The sequence below is a fragment of the Strix aluco genome, chromosome 2 (genome assembly GCF_031877795.1).
Source record: "Strix aluco isolate bStrAlu1 chromosome 2, bStrAlu1.hap1, whole genome shotgun sequence".
NCBI lineage: Eukaryota > Metazoa > Chordata > Aves > Strigiformes > Strigidae > Strix > Strix aluco.
Window position 1 is genome coordinate 56,000,242 of NC_133932.1, and position 13,307 is coordinate 56,013,548.

General features: G+C 40.3%; 1 protein-coding gene across 5 annotated transcripts in view; it reads left to right on the forward strand.

The window, feature by feature from the left end:
- ARHGAP6 (Rho GTPase activating protein 6) overlaps positions 1–9,373 on the forward strand; it is a 331,846-nt gene extending 322,473 nt beyond the window's left edge. For all 5 annotated transcript variants that reach the window (XM_074814833.1, XM_074814838.1, XM_074814836.1 and 2 more), the window contains 3 exons: positions 4,639–4,901; positions 6,492–6,572; positions 7,305–9,373. In XM_074814833.1, the coding sequence (XP_074670934.1) occupies positions 4,639–4,901; positions 6,492–6,572; positions 7,305–8,011 (1,051 nt within the window). In that variant the 3' untranslated portion in view covers positions 8,012–9,373. The remainder of the gene's footprint in view (positions 1–4,638; positions 4,902–6,491; positions 6,573–7,304) is intronic.
- The last annotated feature ends 3,934 nt before the right edge of the window (positions 9,374–13,307 follow it).

Here is a 13,307-nt window from a genome sequence, read left to right on the forward strand (position 1 = left end):
AAGCCCTTAGTTTGGAATGATCATATTATTTCTAACTCAATCTAATAAAAACCTTCATGCTGGATTTCATCATCTATATACTATAAAGACATAAAATTGTATCTCACATGTGGCATAAATTTCTCACAAATCATTCTGGATGTTAGATCCTGTTTCCTTTAAGTTAATTGACCTTCCCTTGAGCTTCCTTACTTTTCAGCCACCATGCACAGCTACAGGAGAAAATGGATCTTTTGTGCAAAGCTGGTCACAACTGACAAAAAGGGTTTTGTAAGAAAAGGTTGCAAAACCAAATAGGAACATACACCTACACTAGTACCAATTTACTGTATTTTCAGTAATGGACAGATGCAGTATCACTGAGATAGGAAAAAATTACTATCTGTCATTTTTCTTCTACTCTGCTATCATGTAAGTGATTTATTCTTAATGTTAATGAGATATGTTTTCACTGTGATTGCAACTTCTTGATTAAGATATCCAGGCAATTAGAGGGAATGTTGCATAGGGTTACTGCTAGGAGTGTGATGCTCTTAAGAGATTAATCTATTTCAGAATATAATCTCAATTTTGAGGCTACGTATTTGTTGGTTATTTTTCTTGTAAGAAATGTGAGGCAGCAGACAACAAGGAGATGTTTGTGTTGATTTGATAAAAATGAGCCTCCAAAACACATCCTTACTACTCTTAGAAATTTCCTGGTCATGTACTCAAGATCCAAATTTGATTCTGTGGAACAGAAGACTTTACATATTCTTGAGACAATTGTCATCAGAAAAGTTAGTTGGCTGCATAGCGTAGAGTATGGAATCAACTTCAAGACTTGCTCTGAAGGTCCTGCTTCTGCAATTGCCCTCACATCTCTGCTTTTGATGGCATTACAAATGCTTTCTTGGCTCTGATCTAACAGAGAAACCAATCTCTTTTCCTCCCCAGAGGAGGACAAATCAGATGTTTCTCATCTTTCTGTTCTCTTAAGAGCTGAGCATTGTAAATGGTGTGTCAGGGAGTTTATGGAAGTCATTCATGGTAAAGCACTAATTACCATAGGCAGCAATTATGAAGTGTGCTTTTGTGGATGATTTCCCAACTGTTTTGTATGTTGACTTGATGACAGTGGATTTGGGGGTTTCCAGCTGTAAGATGGAGCATCTTTAAACTAACACAGAAATAAAATCTGTTTCTTATGATTATTTATTGCTTATCATGGTTGGTAGTCCTTTTAGAGTAAATGAGTTTCAAAGTTATAGAATTTTTGAATGTTTTTGGATGGTGATGGTGGGTTTTAATCCATCCTAACCTGTGGCACAAAGATGAAGCCATACAATAGGCCATACAGTATGCATAAATGCTGTTTTCAAAGCTGCAGAGGCTCCCTGAATCATTGAGTCCTCTACCCTGTTACAGTAGCAACCACATCATAATCCTGTAATAATCTGTTTTGTTGGTGACACCTGTGTTGCTCAAATATGTGTGGAAATTACTACTGCATGCTGCCAAGCCATCACACTTGGTATGATTTGCCTCTTGAATGATGTAATTGTTTTCCCACTGAGAAACTTTAAGGTATAACAGAAAAAGTTTTGTGCCAAAACCAGAAAGGGATTTCCAGTTTTTATGACCCTGATGCCAGCAGAAAAGTAGGAATATCCCTAGTAGAAGGGATTCCCAAGTGGATTTCGGTGGATAACATCAATTCAGGATGCCAGTTAAAATGGAAAGCCCAAGACTCCTTCATAGCGCAGTTGATTTTTGTTTTGGAATCTGAAATAGTGTTTTTGAACACGTGGCATAGGTTCCTTCTGTAGCTTTCAAATCTTTCAGTCTGCGCATAACCGCTTTTTAAATCTTTTCCTTAACATAGTTCATAACCACTAGAAAATACTTTGCTTGCTTTCACATTTCTCATATTTGATAGTACCTAATCTTCTATTAGTCTTTGTGGAGACCATGATCTGCCCTTATTCATAGACTGCATATAGGCGAGCGGACATCTCGTGCAGTATTTACATTTGCCTCCCAATTTAGTTTTTCCCCAGAGTGTGGGTAGAGAATCTCACAGCTATCCAGGGGAAGATGAATTTTTAATTTTAGTAAACATCCACTTTCTACTGAACTCAAACTGTAAAGGAAACAGATGCAGAAGTTTTGTTTTAGGGAATATGTGAGAATTCATTCTTTACTTGTAAAGATGTGAGCCAAAGTCTTTTGCAAGTTGTGTTTTATTTTGTTCATGAAGAGCATGATAAAGCTGCAAATGTATGAGATCAATTTCCAACTTTATGCAATCCATTTTGATGGTTTCTTGTAGTAAAGCTGACAGAGTCCACAGGCATTTTCTTTGATTTTTAAAACTATTTTTTCTAAACAAATTTGGAAGTGATATTTTATATATATATATATATAATTGCATGGGCTTACTAGGAGAAACTGTAAATGAGTTTAGAAACTTGAACATTTGGATCTTTCCAAAGACTTGACAGTTTCCATTCAAGTAAATTTTTATCAGAAGCTCTGTCTTGAGAAGAGATAGACTATAACAGATCATTCAAGGTAAGACATGCAATCAGTGTTTCACAAAACTCAAGTTTATGTTGCCACGTTCTTTCATCTCCATTTCCCTTTCCCCTATTCCTTGTGTTACCTTGCCATGACTAAGTGGTGGTATACCTCTCTCTTTGCCCTGTGCAACATTGTTAAGTTTTGATCCTGCAAAGATTTACATGCAGTAGGCCTTACTCGTGTCACCGTTAGTGCCAAGTATCTCTGTATGCTAGCAGGGTGAGGTTCAGATGGCATTCAGTTGAGAAAGCTGGTCATAGGAAACCTACTGATACCAACGTCTCTTCCCTTTTCTCTCAGGTCTTTCTGGTTCTTCTAAAATTCCCAAGACATTGCTTAAATCTCATCTTAACTCACACTCACTGCACAAGCTTTTTTAGAATTTAAGAGGGCAGAAAGAAAGGAGTAAGGGGGAAAAAAAAGAGAAAAAAGATTTTTGATAGAATGGTACATACTTAAAAGACAGTAACTGTTCAGTGCGTGGCTGTTGATAGATTAATTTATGTTGGACTCATCTTCAGATGAGAAGTTAAGATGGGAAGTTACATAATTGAGGCATGATTTAATTTTTTCTTTTTTTTTTTAATGACTCCCCAGCATTACCATACCAACCACACTGGGAAGCTTGGGACAGTGCTACTTTGCCAAATGGCAGCTCTGATTTTTTGAGTTGGCCCCAGTTAAGGTTCACAATCAGTTCAGTGATGGATTTGTTGCTGGGAGTTACTGGGCAGTAAACTTAGTTAATCCATTCCCAACACTTTATGTTTGCTTTTCTACTGGAAAAAAAATGGAATATTGAATAACATAATAGTCATGATGTTGAGTGTATATATTTTATGTTTTGGGACATGCAATATGTAAATCAGCCAGGAAAAAAGGCCAACAGCTTGAAAGTGATGTTAAGTTTTGTCATTATTTCTGCATTAATATTTAGTGTGCTGTGGCTAGCCTGTCTTACCACTTTAGACTGTGTTTTCTTTATTTTTTTCTTCAGTTTTATTTCATTTGTCTGGAAAGAAGGTTATTATTCCATAACAAGTAATGTGCTTTGGCTCAGTTCAAGCTTTTTGGATTTGACTCTGAGAAGGGCTGACCATTTTCGGTACACATTTACAAGAATGAGCCTCTGTCATGTCACATTCATTTACAGCAGATATTAATGTGAGTTCCCTGAGAGAAGTGACCAAGAAGAAAAGCAAAAGATAAGCATGTAAGAAACAAAGATCAAGGTGCAGAGAAATGAAAAATGAGTAATAGAAATATAAATTAGGGAGGACCGATAGGGGAAAAGTTATGTTTGTTTACAGAGTAATTCTGCATATTCTTTGAGAGGTTCAGTGACTCACAGACTGCCTCCTGTCTGAGTAGTAAACTGCAACAGTTCAAGAAATGTCCCTCAATGTTCCCAACACACTTTAAAAATGAGAATTGTCTCTCTGAGCCTTGGCTACACTTAGGTGGGTGTTGTGTTTGCCTTTTTTTGTCAAAATTAAATGCAGGCCATGCTGTTGGTGGTGTAAAGGTGAAAGGGTAAAAAAAGTTGTAGAAGTTATCAGCAGAGCCAGTTGTTTGCTGCCCCCATCAGAAGTATGGTAGATACATCTGCTTGTCCCCTGTAGAATATTTACCTTCTGATGTCTGTAGAAAAGGATCCTTCTCACAGCGAGAGGTGAGCTGTGGTTTTGGTTTCTCTGGCTGTGCAGTACTTCAGAATAGAATAAGTGATTTTAGCATCAAACAGATTTACTGTTGCAACAGGCTAAATTGTCAAGGTAACATAAGGAATTGATTCACTATTTGATTTCCTGTGGTGAACTGTACTGTTGTGTGGTTTTTGTTGTTTTTTTTTGACAGCAACATCTTTTGATTTTTAGTGGCCTCTGCTGGCCACTTCATGGCAAAAGTTTTACTCATGGAAAATTCATTTCTGTACTGCTTCTGAAGTGTTTTCATTTCAGCAGCTGTGATCATAGTTGTGTATTTGATTTTATTTGTATGATGTCAGACTGCACCCATAGCTGTGAACATAAAGCGTTTTTCACTAACAGTGGTTTGTTTATTAAAATTTCTCAGGAGCCCTGAGATGCTGCGGTCAGAAGGTTCCTATTCCACAGGAGGAAGACATTCTTCCACAGACTCCAACAAAGCTTCAAGCGGCGATGTTTCCCCTTACGACAACAATTCCCCCGTGCTGTCTGAGCGCTCGCTGATGGCAATGCAAGAAGAAGTTGCCCGCAGCCCAGATAAGCTGTACAAGGTACCTGAACAGTACACGCTGGTTGGACATTTGCAGCCTAAGACAAAGGAGAATTCTTCTGCATCACAGGCTGGAAAAGGTAGAGTACATCCTGCTCATGTTTCTCCTCCTCAGTGACTAATGGGGGTTTCTGAAATACTTGAAAAGTGTCGGGTTTGTATTATTAGCTACCAGGGTTAGAGGAGCAATAGTGTAAATAACCTTACAAAAAATAACTGACCAACATCCTTTTTCTGTGTTGAGCCCAAAGGGTCAGAGATGCTCTTCGTATGGCATTTCTCAAAACTTGGTGCTATTACTTAGGAAGATAGAACTATGTATGTCCTGCTTTTCGGCCTGCCTGTGACAGCATGGTAAAGACTGATTTCTAGTCCTGCTCCATAGGACTGTAATACCTACAAGGGTATGGTCTGGACTTTGGAAAAAGCTGAGACTTTAAGACATTAAGCTACAAATTTTCTCCAATTGAAAAGAATGACCTCAACACCCTCTCACTGGAGAACACAGCTGAGCTGCACAGCTTTACATCTGCTACCAATTACACACCTAGCAATACTAGTGCAGGGATCCATAATTTCCATAGCTATCTAGGGAGTGCACACCTGAATAATTTATTCTGTAAAGAACTGTGGTTTAAACTGATAGCTCACCAGTACGTCAAGATGCTTTTCATTTAAAAATATTTTAAAAAAAAATTTCATTCATGAAATGCATATTTAGCAAGCCAAACTTTAAGAACTTTCAGTGCTTAGGGATGCAGATAACTGTTTGGTGGTATTTTAAAAACCGTTTCATTTCAGAGGTACTGGTTAGGCACTTAATTTCCTTTGGAATTAATGGGATTTAGTCTATTAGTCTATTTAGTCTATTAGTCTATTAGTCTATTTAGTCTATTTAGTCTATTTAGTCTATTATCTCAACTATATGCTTTATAAATGCCAATGGGCATTTATATTCAGCACCTAAATCTCTGAATAGGGTTTCAAAATTTGGTCAGATTTCTAGTAAGTTATGAACAGGAAATTACGTGAAGTTTTATCATATTGACCGTCTTTTGGACTTTAGTATGCATCATGATGGTACTGGACCATGACAAATTAGGAAATTCTTTTACTGCCAAATGGAATCAGAAAAAGGCATGAAATAGTTATAATCAGGCACAATGCCTGATGCACGTAGTTCATTAAATCTCCATTTTGTGACCGCACTTCTTTGCAAGGCCCAAGTGATGCTGCAGGTTGATAGAGCATGCCTTACCGTAACCTCTGGGCTGGGGCTGCCTGTGAGGGAGCTTCACCATTCTTTCCTGTAAAAAGCACATGAACTACCTTCTGTTGACCAAATCCTCCTGTTCTTGTGGAAATTCTCCGACTGACTTTGGTAAGGCAGAGGACTTAAGGGAAATTCCACTCTCTCAGCAAACTTGGGCATCCTGCCCGTACAGAGCTTAAGGAATTAATTACAGGATCTGAGCCTGAAACAACAAGTAACTGCGAACAAATACATTTGAGATGTTTGTGTTAGGTGCAGGGTAAGTCAGATGCTAGTATATGTTAACATCTCTGATACCTTACTTAAGGTTTTACCATTCCATTTGTATGTTTCTAAATAAATAATGGCTTTAAGAGGATCAATTCATCATCTTCTTCCTGCTCTTCCTGCTATTTAGATGTTTCCGAAGATCATTTTGATATCTGGGGCACCTGGCATTCCACGCTGAAAAGTGGCTGCAAAGATCCAGCAATGACAGGTCAGTTATTTCTCAAGTTTTAAGCCCAAATCTAGCAAAGAGATAAACAATTCCCTGGTTTTGAGAAATCACAGTGAAACCAGTAGGAGAATTCACATTGTCCAGAGTTGGACTTTCAAAAAATATCTGTTCAATAAAATACAGAGAAGCGCAGTGGTTATACAAATGTGGTGACATTTCAAACTGTCACAAGATAATTTCAAAAGTCGCTTTAAAATTACTCCAAAAAGTAGTTTTGTATTCTTCTAAAAGTCATTGGAAGGTGGACGCCCGGTGGGCATTTGAGAGCGGCTGCCGCAGTGGCACAAGCACAGGCGGTGAGGTTGGCAACCCTGCTTGCTGACCCTGGCATGGCCCTGGCAAGTCCCTGACCTGTCCTGCCTTTGTTTTTCTCCCATCTGCACCCACTCACAGAGAAACTGTGAGACTAAAACACCCCCTGCTTTTCAAGATTTGAAAGATGTTAAGTGCTGCAAAGCTTTATGTCAGAGCAAAGTATTAAAGAGTCACTGGGTAATACATTAGACGTGGTTCAGATAGATGTAGGGCTGCTGCTCTGTGTCCCCAAATTCGGCCAGTGGTGAAGCTGATAACACCTCCAGTCGCACAGCCTGATGAGAAAAAGCCCCCATGCCTCTTCTACAGTGTGATGCAGGGGAAAAGCAGTAACTTGTTAAATACCACGTAAATGATTATGCAGGCTGATGTTGTCTTTCTGACTCTGGCCCCCAGGTTCTTATGGGAACATTTATGAAAGCAGCTTGCTGCGACCCGGACAGTGCTCTCTTTCCCAGGGGAACCTCGCCATGTATTCTCCTCGGTGTCAGGGCAGCTCCTCTGAGCTGGACACCAGCAGGCAGGTCATGCGAAGGAGCCAGACGACTGCTGCCCTTCCCGAGTGTCGGCTTCATCCCACGGTGTCTCGGGTGTGCAGTAACCCGCAAATTGAAGTCGACAGTAGGAGTTCAGACCTGTCACACTCAAAGTCAGAGCAGCACTTGACTTTAAGCAGTGTGGAGGACCTCAGTGAGCATGACTCGAATGCGGGTTGTTCTCAAAGTACAGCCAAATCTTCCTACAGAAAAGAGCGGCCACCACCCCCTTACCCAGGCCCAGCAAAAACAAGCTCCGTGTTGTCACAACGATCGAGCGTTTCTTCAACGTTGCACTCTCTGTGGAGACTTCAACGCCAAGAGAAAAGTTCAGGGACCAGAGCAGCTGGAGGACCACCAGCCAAAGCCCCTGACCAGGCCACCTCCAGGCAGGAGCGGCCAGCCCCACACACCCAAGCGGGTCACATCTACTCGGCGGCACCTCACAGTCAGAACAGTAAAAATGTTTCAGAGGCGGACTGGCATGATTGGCAACGGGATAGGTGGCAAATTTGGGAGCTATTATCAGCTGATAACCCCGATGCCCTCCCAGAAACCCTTGTATGATCGGACTCTGCAGAACTGCCACTCATACCCTATGCCTCCATCTCATAGGAAAACAGCAGTGACGTTGGAAAATGGGGAGGGCTTGTTTGTTTTATACCAACTGAATTGCATATACTTTTTTTATAATTTTGTTCACTTTAATTTCTTAACAGCACTGTCAAGCAGTCCATTTACAAATACAGTATGTTCCTGTTTTTCAGCAAGCTTTTGAGAAGAAACGATGAAAATTTTAGTCTAATAACTTTGTACGCATACGCTGTGTATAAGATAAAACTGTTGCTTTGAGGTTGCTAAAAATGTATTTATATATCTGCAGTTTTGATGATTGTATATTCTGTAATGGGTACTGTATGATAATCATATATTATGTTTTCATATACAGATGTCAATCAGTCATGACTGCTTTTTTTAAAAATCACTGCACTTACATTACCGTGATATGCATTGGAATTCTATAGAAAGTGCACAAGCTGGTTTCTGTGCTTATATAAAAAAAAACTGTTAAAGGGGGAAGTTGTCCTTCTTTCCACTGCCTATTGAAAAACACTAAAATAGAGTGGAACATGAAAAGCCATATATTTTATAAGGGTAGTAGTGAGCTTAGAGGGGAAGATACCAAATATTTTTTTCTTATAAATATATTTGCAAACAAAATTAAAATTTGATACAAGATTGTAAAAATATTTTTTTAGATTCTGGTAGGAAGCAGCTCAGAGAATCAGCTAAGAGCAAGGCCGTGCCTAAACCAACTAAGGATGTAGTGCAAAGGTCTGCCCTCCCATTCTAGAGGAAAACCAATGTTATGTATACAGGATATAATATATATTTATAAATGTATGATTTTATGTATTGTTCTAAAACAATAAACTGGAATCCAAATTTTAGAAAACCAAACCCAATAAATTGAGGTGTATAACAACTGAGAAAGAATATGGCTTTTCCTTTGAAATAACAAAGCTTCAGCATTAGCAAACAGACATACGAAAGGGAATCACACAGAGTTTCAGAAGTGAACATGACATTTGGAGAAGTTCACAGCTGAATTTCTATAAATATTGTGCCAAAGTCTGGGTCAATAGTACTTCTTCAATGACTGTATGTTGCATTTTTAAATGTTGCTGTTTTATACACGTTCTGGTGTTTTTAAATTGCAAAATTGTTTATAGCCAGCAGGTGGCAATGTACTTCAGTATTCTAGAGAAAATTCTTTTTATCACTTGATAAGGGAAAGTGTATCATATCAAAGAATTTTATAAAACATATTAGTCTTAATTTTAATGAAGTTGAAGACTTATTCAGTGACGTTGTCTAAGTTCTATCTTGTGCCATAGTGATGGAATAAAAAGCTAAGCAAAACAATGAGCATATTTTTTGCTCCTTTTTTTGAAGTAAGGTTTATTTAAAAATTGTTGTGTTTTTATTGCATTCCTGATTATCTATGTAAAAAAAAATAAATCTAAAAGGCTTAGGAACTTAAGGACCACTTTCAAATATGACTCAAATATCCAAGATCCAAGGTTTTACTTGAATTTTAGGCTTGAAATCCATCCTATAGTCTGTCCATCATATCTCCATTTCCCAAGTAAAGTTATAAGATAAAAGCACCAACCCAAGTAGAAAGGGGCAGGATTTGGCCTTTGACTGTTGTAGCAGTGTCAGCCTGGCTGGGTCTTTTTATGAATACTGCATTCAGAACAAATCTCAGCTCTTTTCTGGTGGTTGCAAGGCTTTTCCAAATACCAGCTTGATACAAGACTTGATAGGAAAACGTTCTTGCATGTAGCTTATTACATGTAGCTCTGTGCAAATTTATTACCAAAAAAACCCCACCCCAGATTAAAAAGATAGTGGAATATAAGGAAGGACAAAAACAAGCTCTCACAAGCAATCCTCATTATTTGATCTTGTCTCAATACTATCCGAGGCTTGATACAGTTTTACTACAGGGAATTAAAGCTCCCTAATAGTCCTCAAAACCAGACATAGTGTAAATACTGCTGCAGAAGATACTCTATTCACTAGATGTCCATCTCTTCATTATAAATCCCTTTCTAAATACAGAAGCACCTGCACATTTTTAACATTTTTAGTGAAAGATGTCTAATGATTACTAAGCCTCATAAAGAGCTTGCTTTTTGCCAGTACCTCTCTCTGTATATATGTGTATATTACCATCTGTATGGAATTTATGCATGAACAGAGAACAAAAAACAAGACCACTGCTGGAGGACAACCTTGTCTGCACACATTTCAATATACAGTTGCTTGGAGGAAGAGAGAGAATAAATTCCAATGAATTAAAGTAACACTTGCCAATATTACATCATTTCTGTCTGTTGTTTTCATTTGAACAGGACAGAGCAAAATTATCACAAGCAGGTTAACGATGTAGTAATTTTTATTTGTACCTCTTTCCAGGCTTAAATCAGTGACAGATAATTTCTTTTGATGAATTTTTACATTTCACAAGAAACATAGCCGTGAAAAGTTGTTTCTGGTTTTATATTAGCTGATAGATCTGTGTAAGCTATTCCATTTTAGATCTATGCAACATTTTTCTTCCTATGACACATGCTCTTGTACAGCCATGATATTCCTCTTATGGGGAAAGTCTGTAGTGTGGGGATATCAAAGTCTTTTCTCTGACTCTCCCTTGGGAGCAGGATTGCTGTCGTAGCAAAAGGGTCACGGGCCTCTGCTTTAGTGATGAGTGTAGTAGAGGAGGTCTGCTCCGGAGGTCTCAAGGCCTCAGGGCAAACTCCTGCAGTTAAGTTCCCTCCCATTGCTTTCTGTCGCACCACAGTAGTTCATACCCAGGATTAAAAAAACCCACCTCTTTCCCCAGATGCTCTGCATTACCTCTTCTCAGGGGGTGTCTCCCAGCTGTGAGGAAGGGTGTGCTGCACTTGCAGGTGAGCCCAGGAGAGGTGAGATGTGGGTGCCTCATGGATGGGGTGCCTGCAGGTTGCCCATGGGGCAGGGGTTGCTCTTCTGCCTTCCGTTGAAGAAACAAAAAAATGAGAGGCATCAATGCAGCTCTAGATACAAGCCAAATGTGGTGGAGAACCTCTGAGCCGAGGAGAAAAAAGGAAAACCTCAGACTTTAAAATATTACTTTAAAAATTACTGTTGCTGACATCTTTTAAAGCAAGATGCTGTTACTCAGTTGACTCACTCATTCCAAGACCATGCTCCACTGTTGAGGGGTAAGTTGCACCTTATCCCTGTTCCCCAGCCTCCTATCCCATCCCTTACATGAGCTCTTGGAGTGGTGGGAGGAATCCCCAGGCTTGTTGCTCTGGCTGAAACTTGCCCTGTACAAGGAGCACATAAAATTCAGGTAGCTCAGTGGCTTTGACAAGTTGTAGGCAGAGGGGAGGAGAAAGGACAGGGTCAGAGATGGGGGTGAGGAGGAGGGTGGGACTGGCCACCCCCTCCGGCAGTAGCCTCTAGTTAGCCCTGTTTAAGCTACTCATGCAACTGCAGGGCTTGCTGCTTCAACACGTAGGCAAGAGCCCAGCCAAGTACTTGAGAGTGGCTCTGTGTTACAAACCCAAGCCAATCCAACTGCTGGCTTGGGTGCTTGAAGTCCCTCAAGTGCTCTGCTCTCTACACCAGGAGCCTAGGCTGCTAGCATGGCACAGATCAATGCCACTCAGTACTTCTCTGCTGTTGAAATGATGTGGTTCAGTGGGCTGGAATTTGTGGTTGTATGGTCTGGGGAAGGAGGGGTTCTGGTTTGTTACTGGTTTTGTTGTTTCACAGGCGTTGGTAGAGGCCAAAAACCTCAATTCCCACCTTTCTGGAGCACCATCTTGTTCTGTGGTGCTGGTCTGGCAGAGGGTCAGGGAATTCTTTCTCCTCTGGGAAACACATGGGATGTCTGAGCCTCACCTGCTTCCTTTCTCTGTCTCTCTCTTTCACTTTTCTTTGCATTAATTTCCAAAAAAAGAGTAGCTCCATTGTGCAAAGCCATAACTTCACAGAACTGCAAAGCAGTGGAAATGGTTCTTAGTCGCATTAAAGAGTATCTTGACATCAGTAAGCCCTTTTACAACATCACTGAGAATAGCGAACTACTGCTGTGCTAGAGTCGCTTTAGGGGAAGGCATCTCGGCGTCCAGACAGTGCTGTAGAGACCGCAGAGCTATTCAAGGCATGTAGACACCCAGAGTGCTGGGTCATAAAATGCACCGCCTCTGAGAATAGCATTCATCTAGTTGTTCTGAAGTTTAAAGCATCTCCAAAGGTGGTATCTACATCTGGAAAAGTCACTCACAAGCTCCCTTTTTATTCAGTGGAGAGAGACAGGTATTTCTGTGCCACCATCCATACAGCCTACTTGAGTCTTTCTTTGAAGGATGATCCTCTTCAAAGGGCTGGTCATTAGGAGAGCCTATTTCTTTCCACTGCCTATCCAAACAGAGCCTAAATAATTTGCCCAAATAGAGTCCTCTCTGTGGTAGCCCTCCAAGTTTGGCTGAATGAATCCCACTGTAAGGGTTTGGTAAAACAGAAAATGGATGGTGATCCCAGCAACAGTAAGAATCAGAATTTAATAACGCTGTTGCCTCATGCCAACAAATTATTACAGCGTAGGGAAACGAAAGCAAGATGTTCAGCACACCCTTCCAACTTCTGTGAAAAACAAAATTTATCCAGAGGCCTCGGCATTATTGTGTTTTTCCCTGGGGTCCCTGGCAAACCTGGGGCTGGCAGAGACAGTGCTGCTCCTGGGGGCCTGGGAAGGCAGCCATCAGAAGGAGACAGAATGCTCAGCTCTGCTGGGTGCTCTAAGAAATCCAGGGTTTTTGGAAAGTGAAGGAGAGACACTACCTGGTCTGGAATTGCACTTCCCCCCCCCCCCCCCCGCCCCCCCCTTTTTTTTTTTTTAATGCGATTTATTTATTCACTGAAATCTCTGTTTCCAGCTATTCTGAAAGTGTTCATGAATGGGAGCAGGATTTAATTAATTCATCCAGCGAATTAAAAAATGAATATGGGATTTCTGAAAGCAACCTGATACATTCATTTTAGAAATATAGGGGGGAAGGGGGTTGTGCTGAATCCCAAATGGCACTGGCAAATGGAGACAGGTAGATAAAAATCTTCCTTGTGAAAGACGGGGATTAATCCTCTTTCCTGTGCTGCTGAGTAAGCAAATGTCATTGCCACTGGAGTTTTAGGCTCGCAGAGGGAGGGAGGGAAGCAGAGAACTGTCTTTATCCACTTCTTTCCAGAATTGCATTTGGGAGGGGGTGAAAGCGTGTTAGAGCAGGCAAGAGCAGTATCTCCA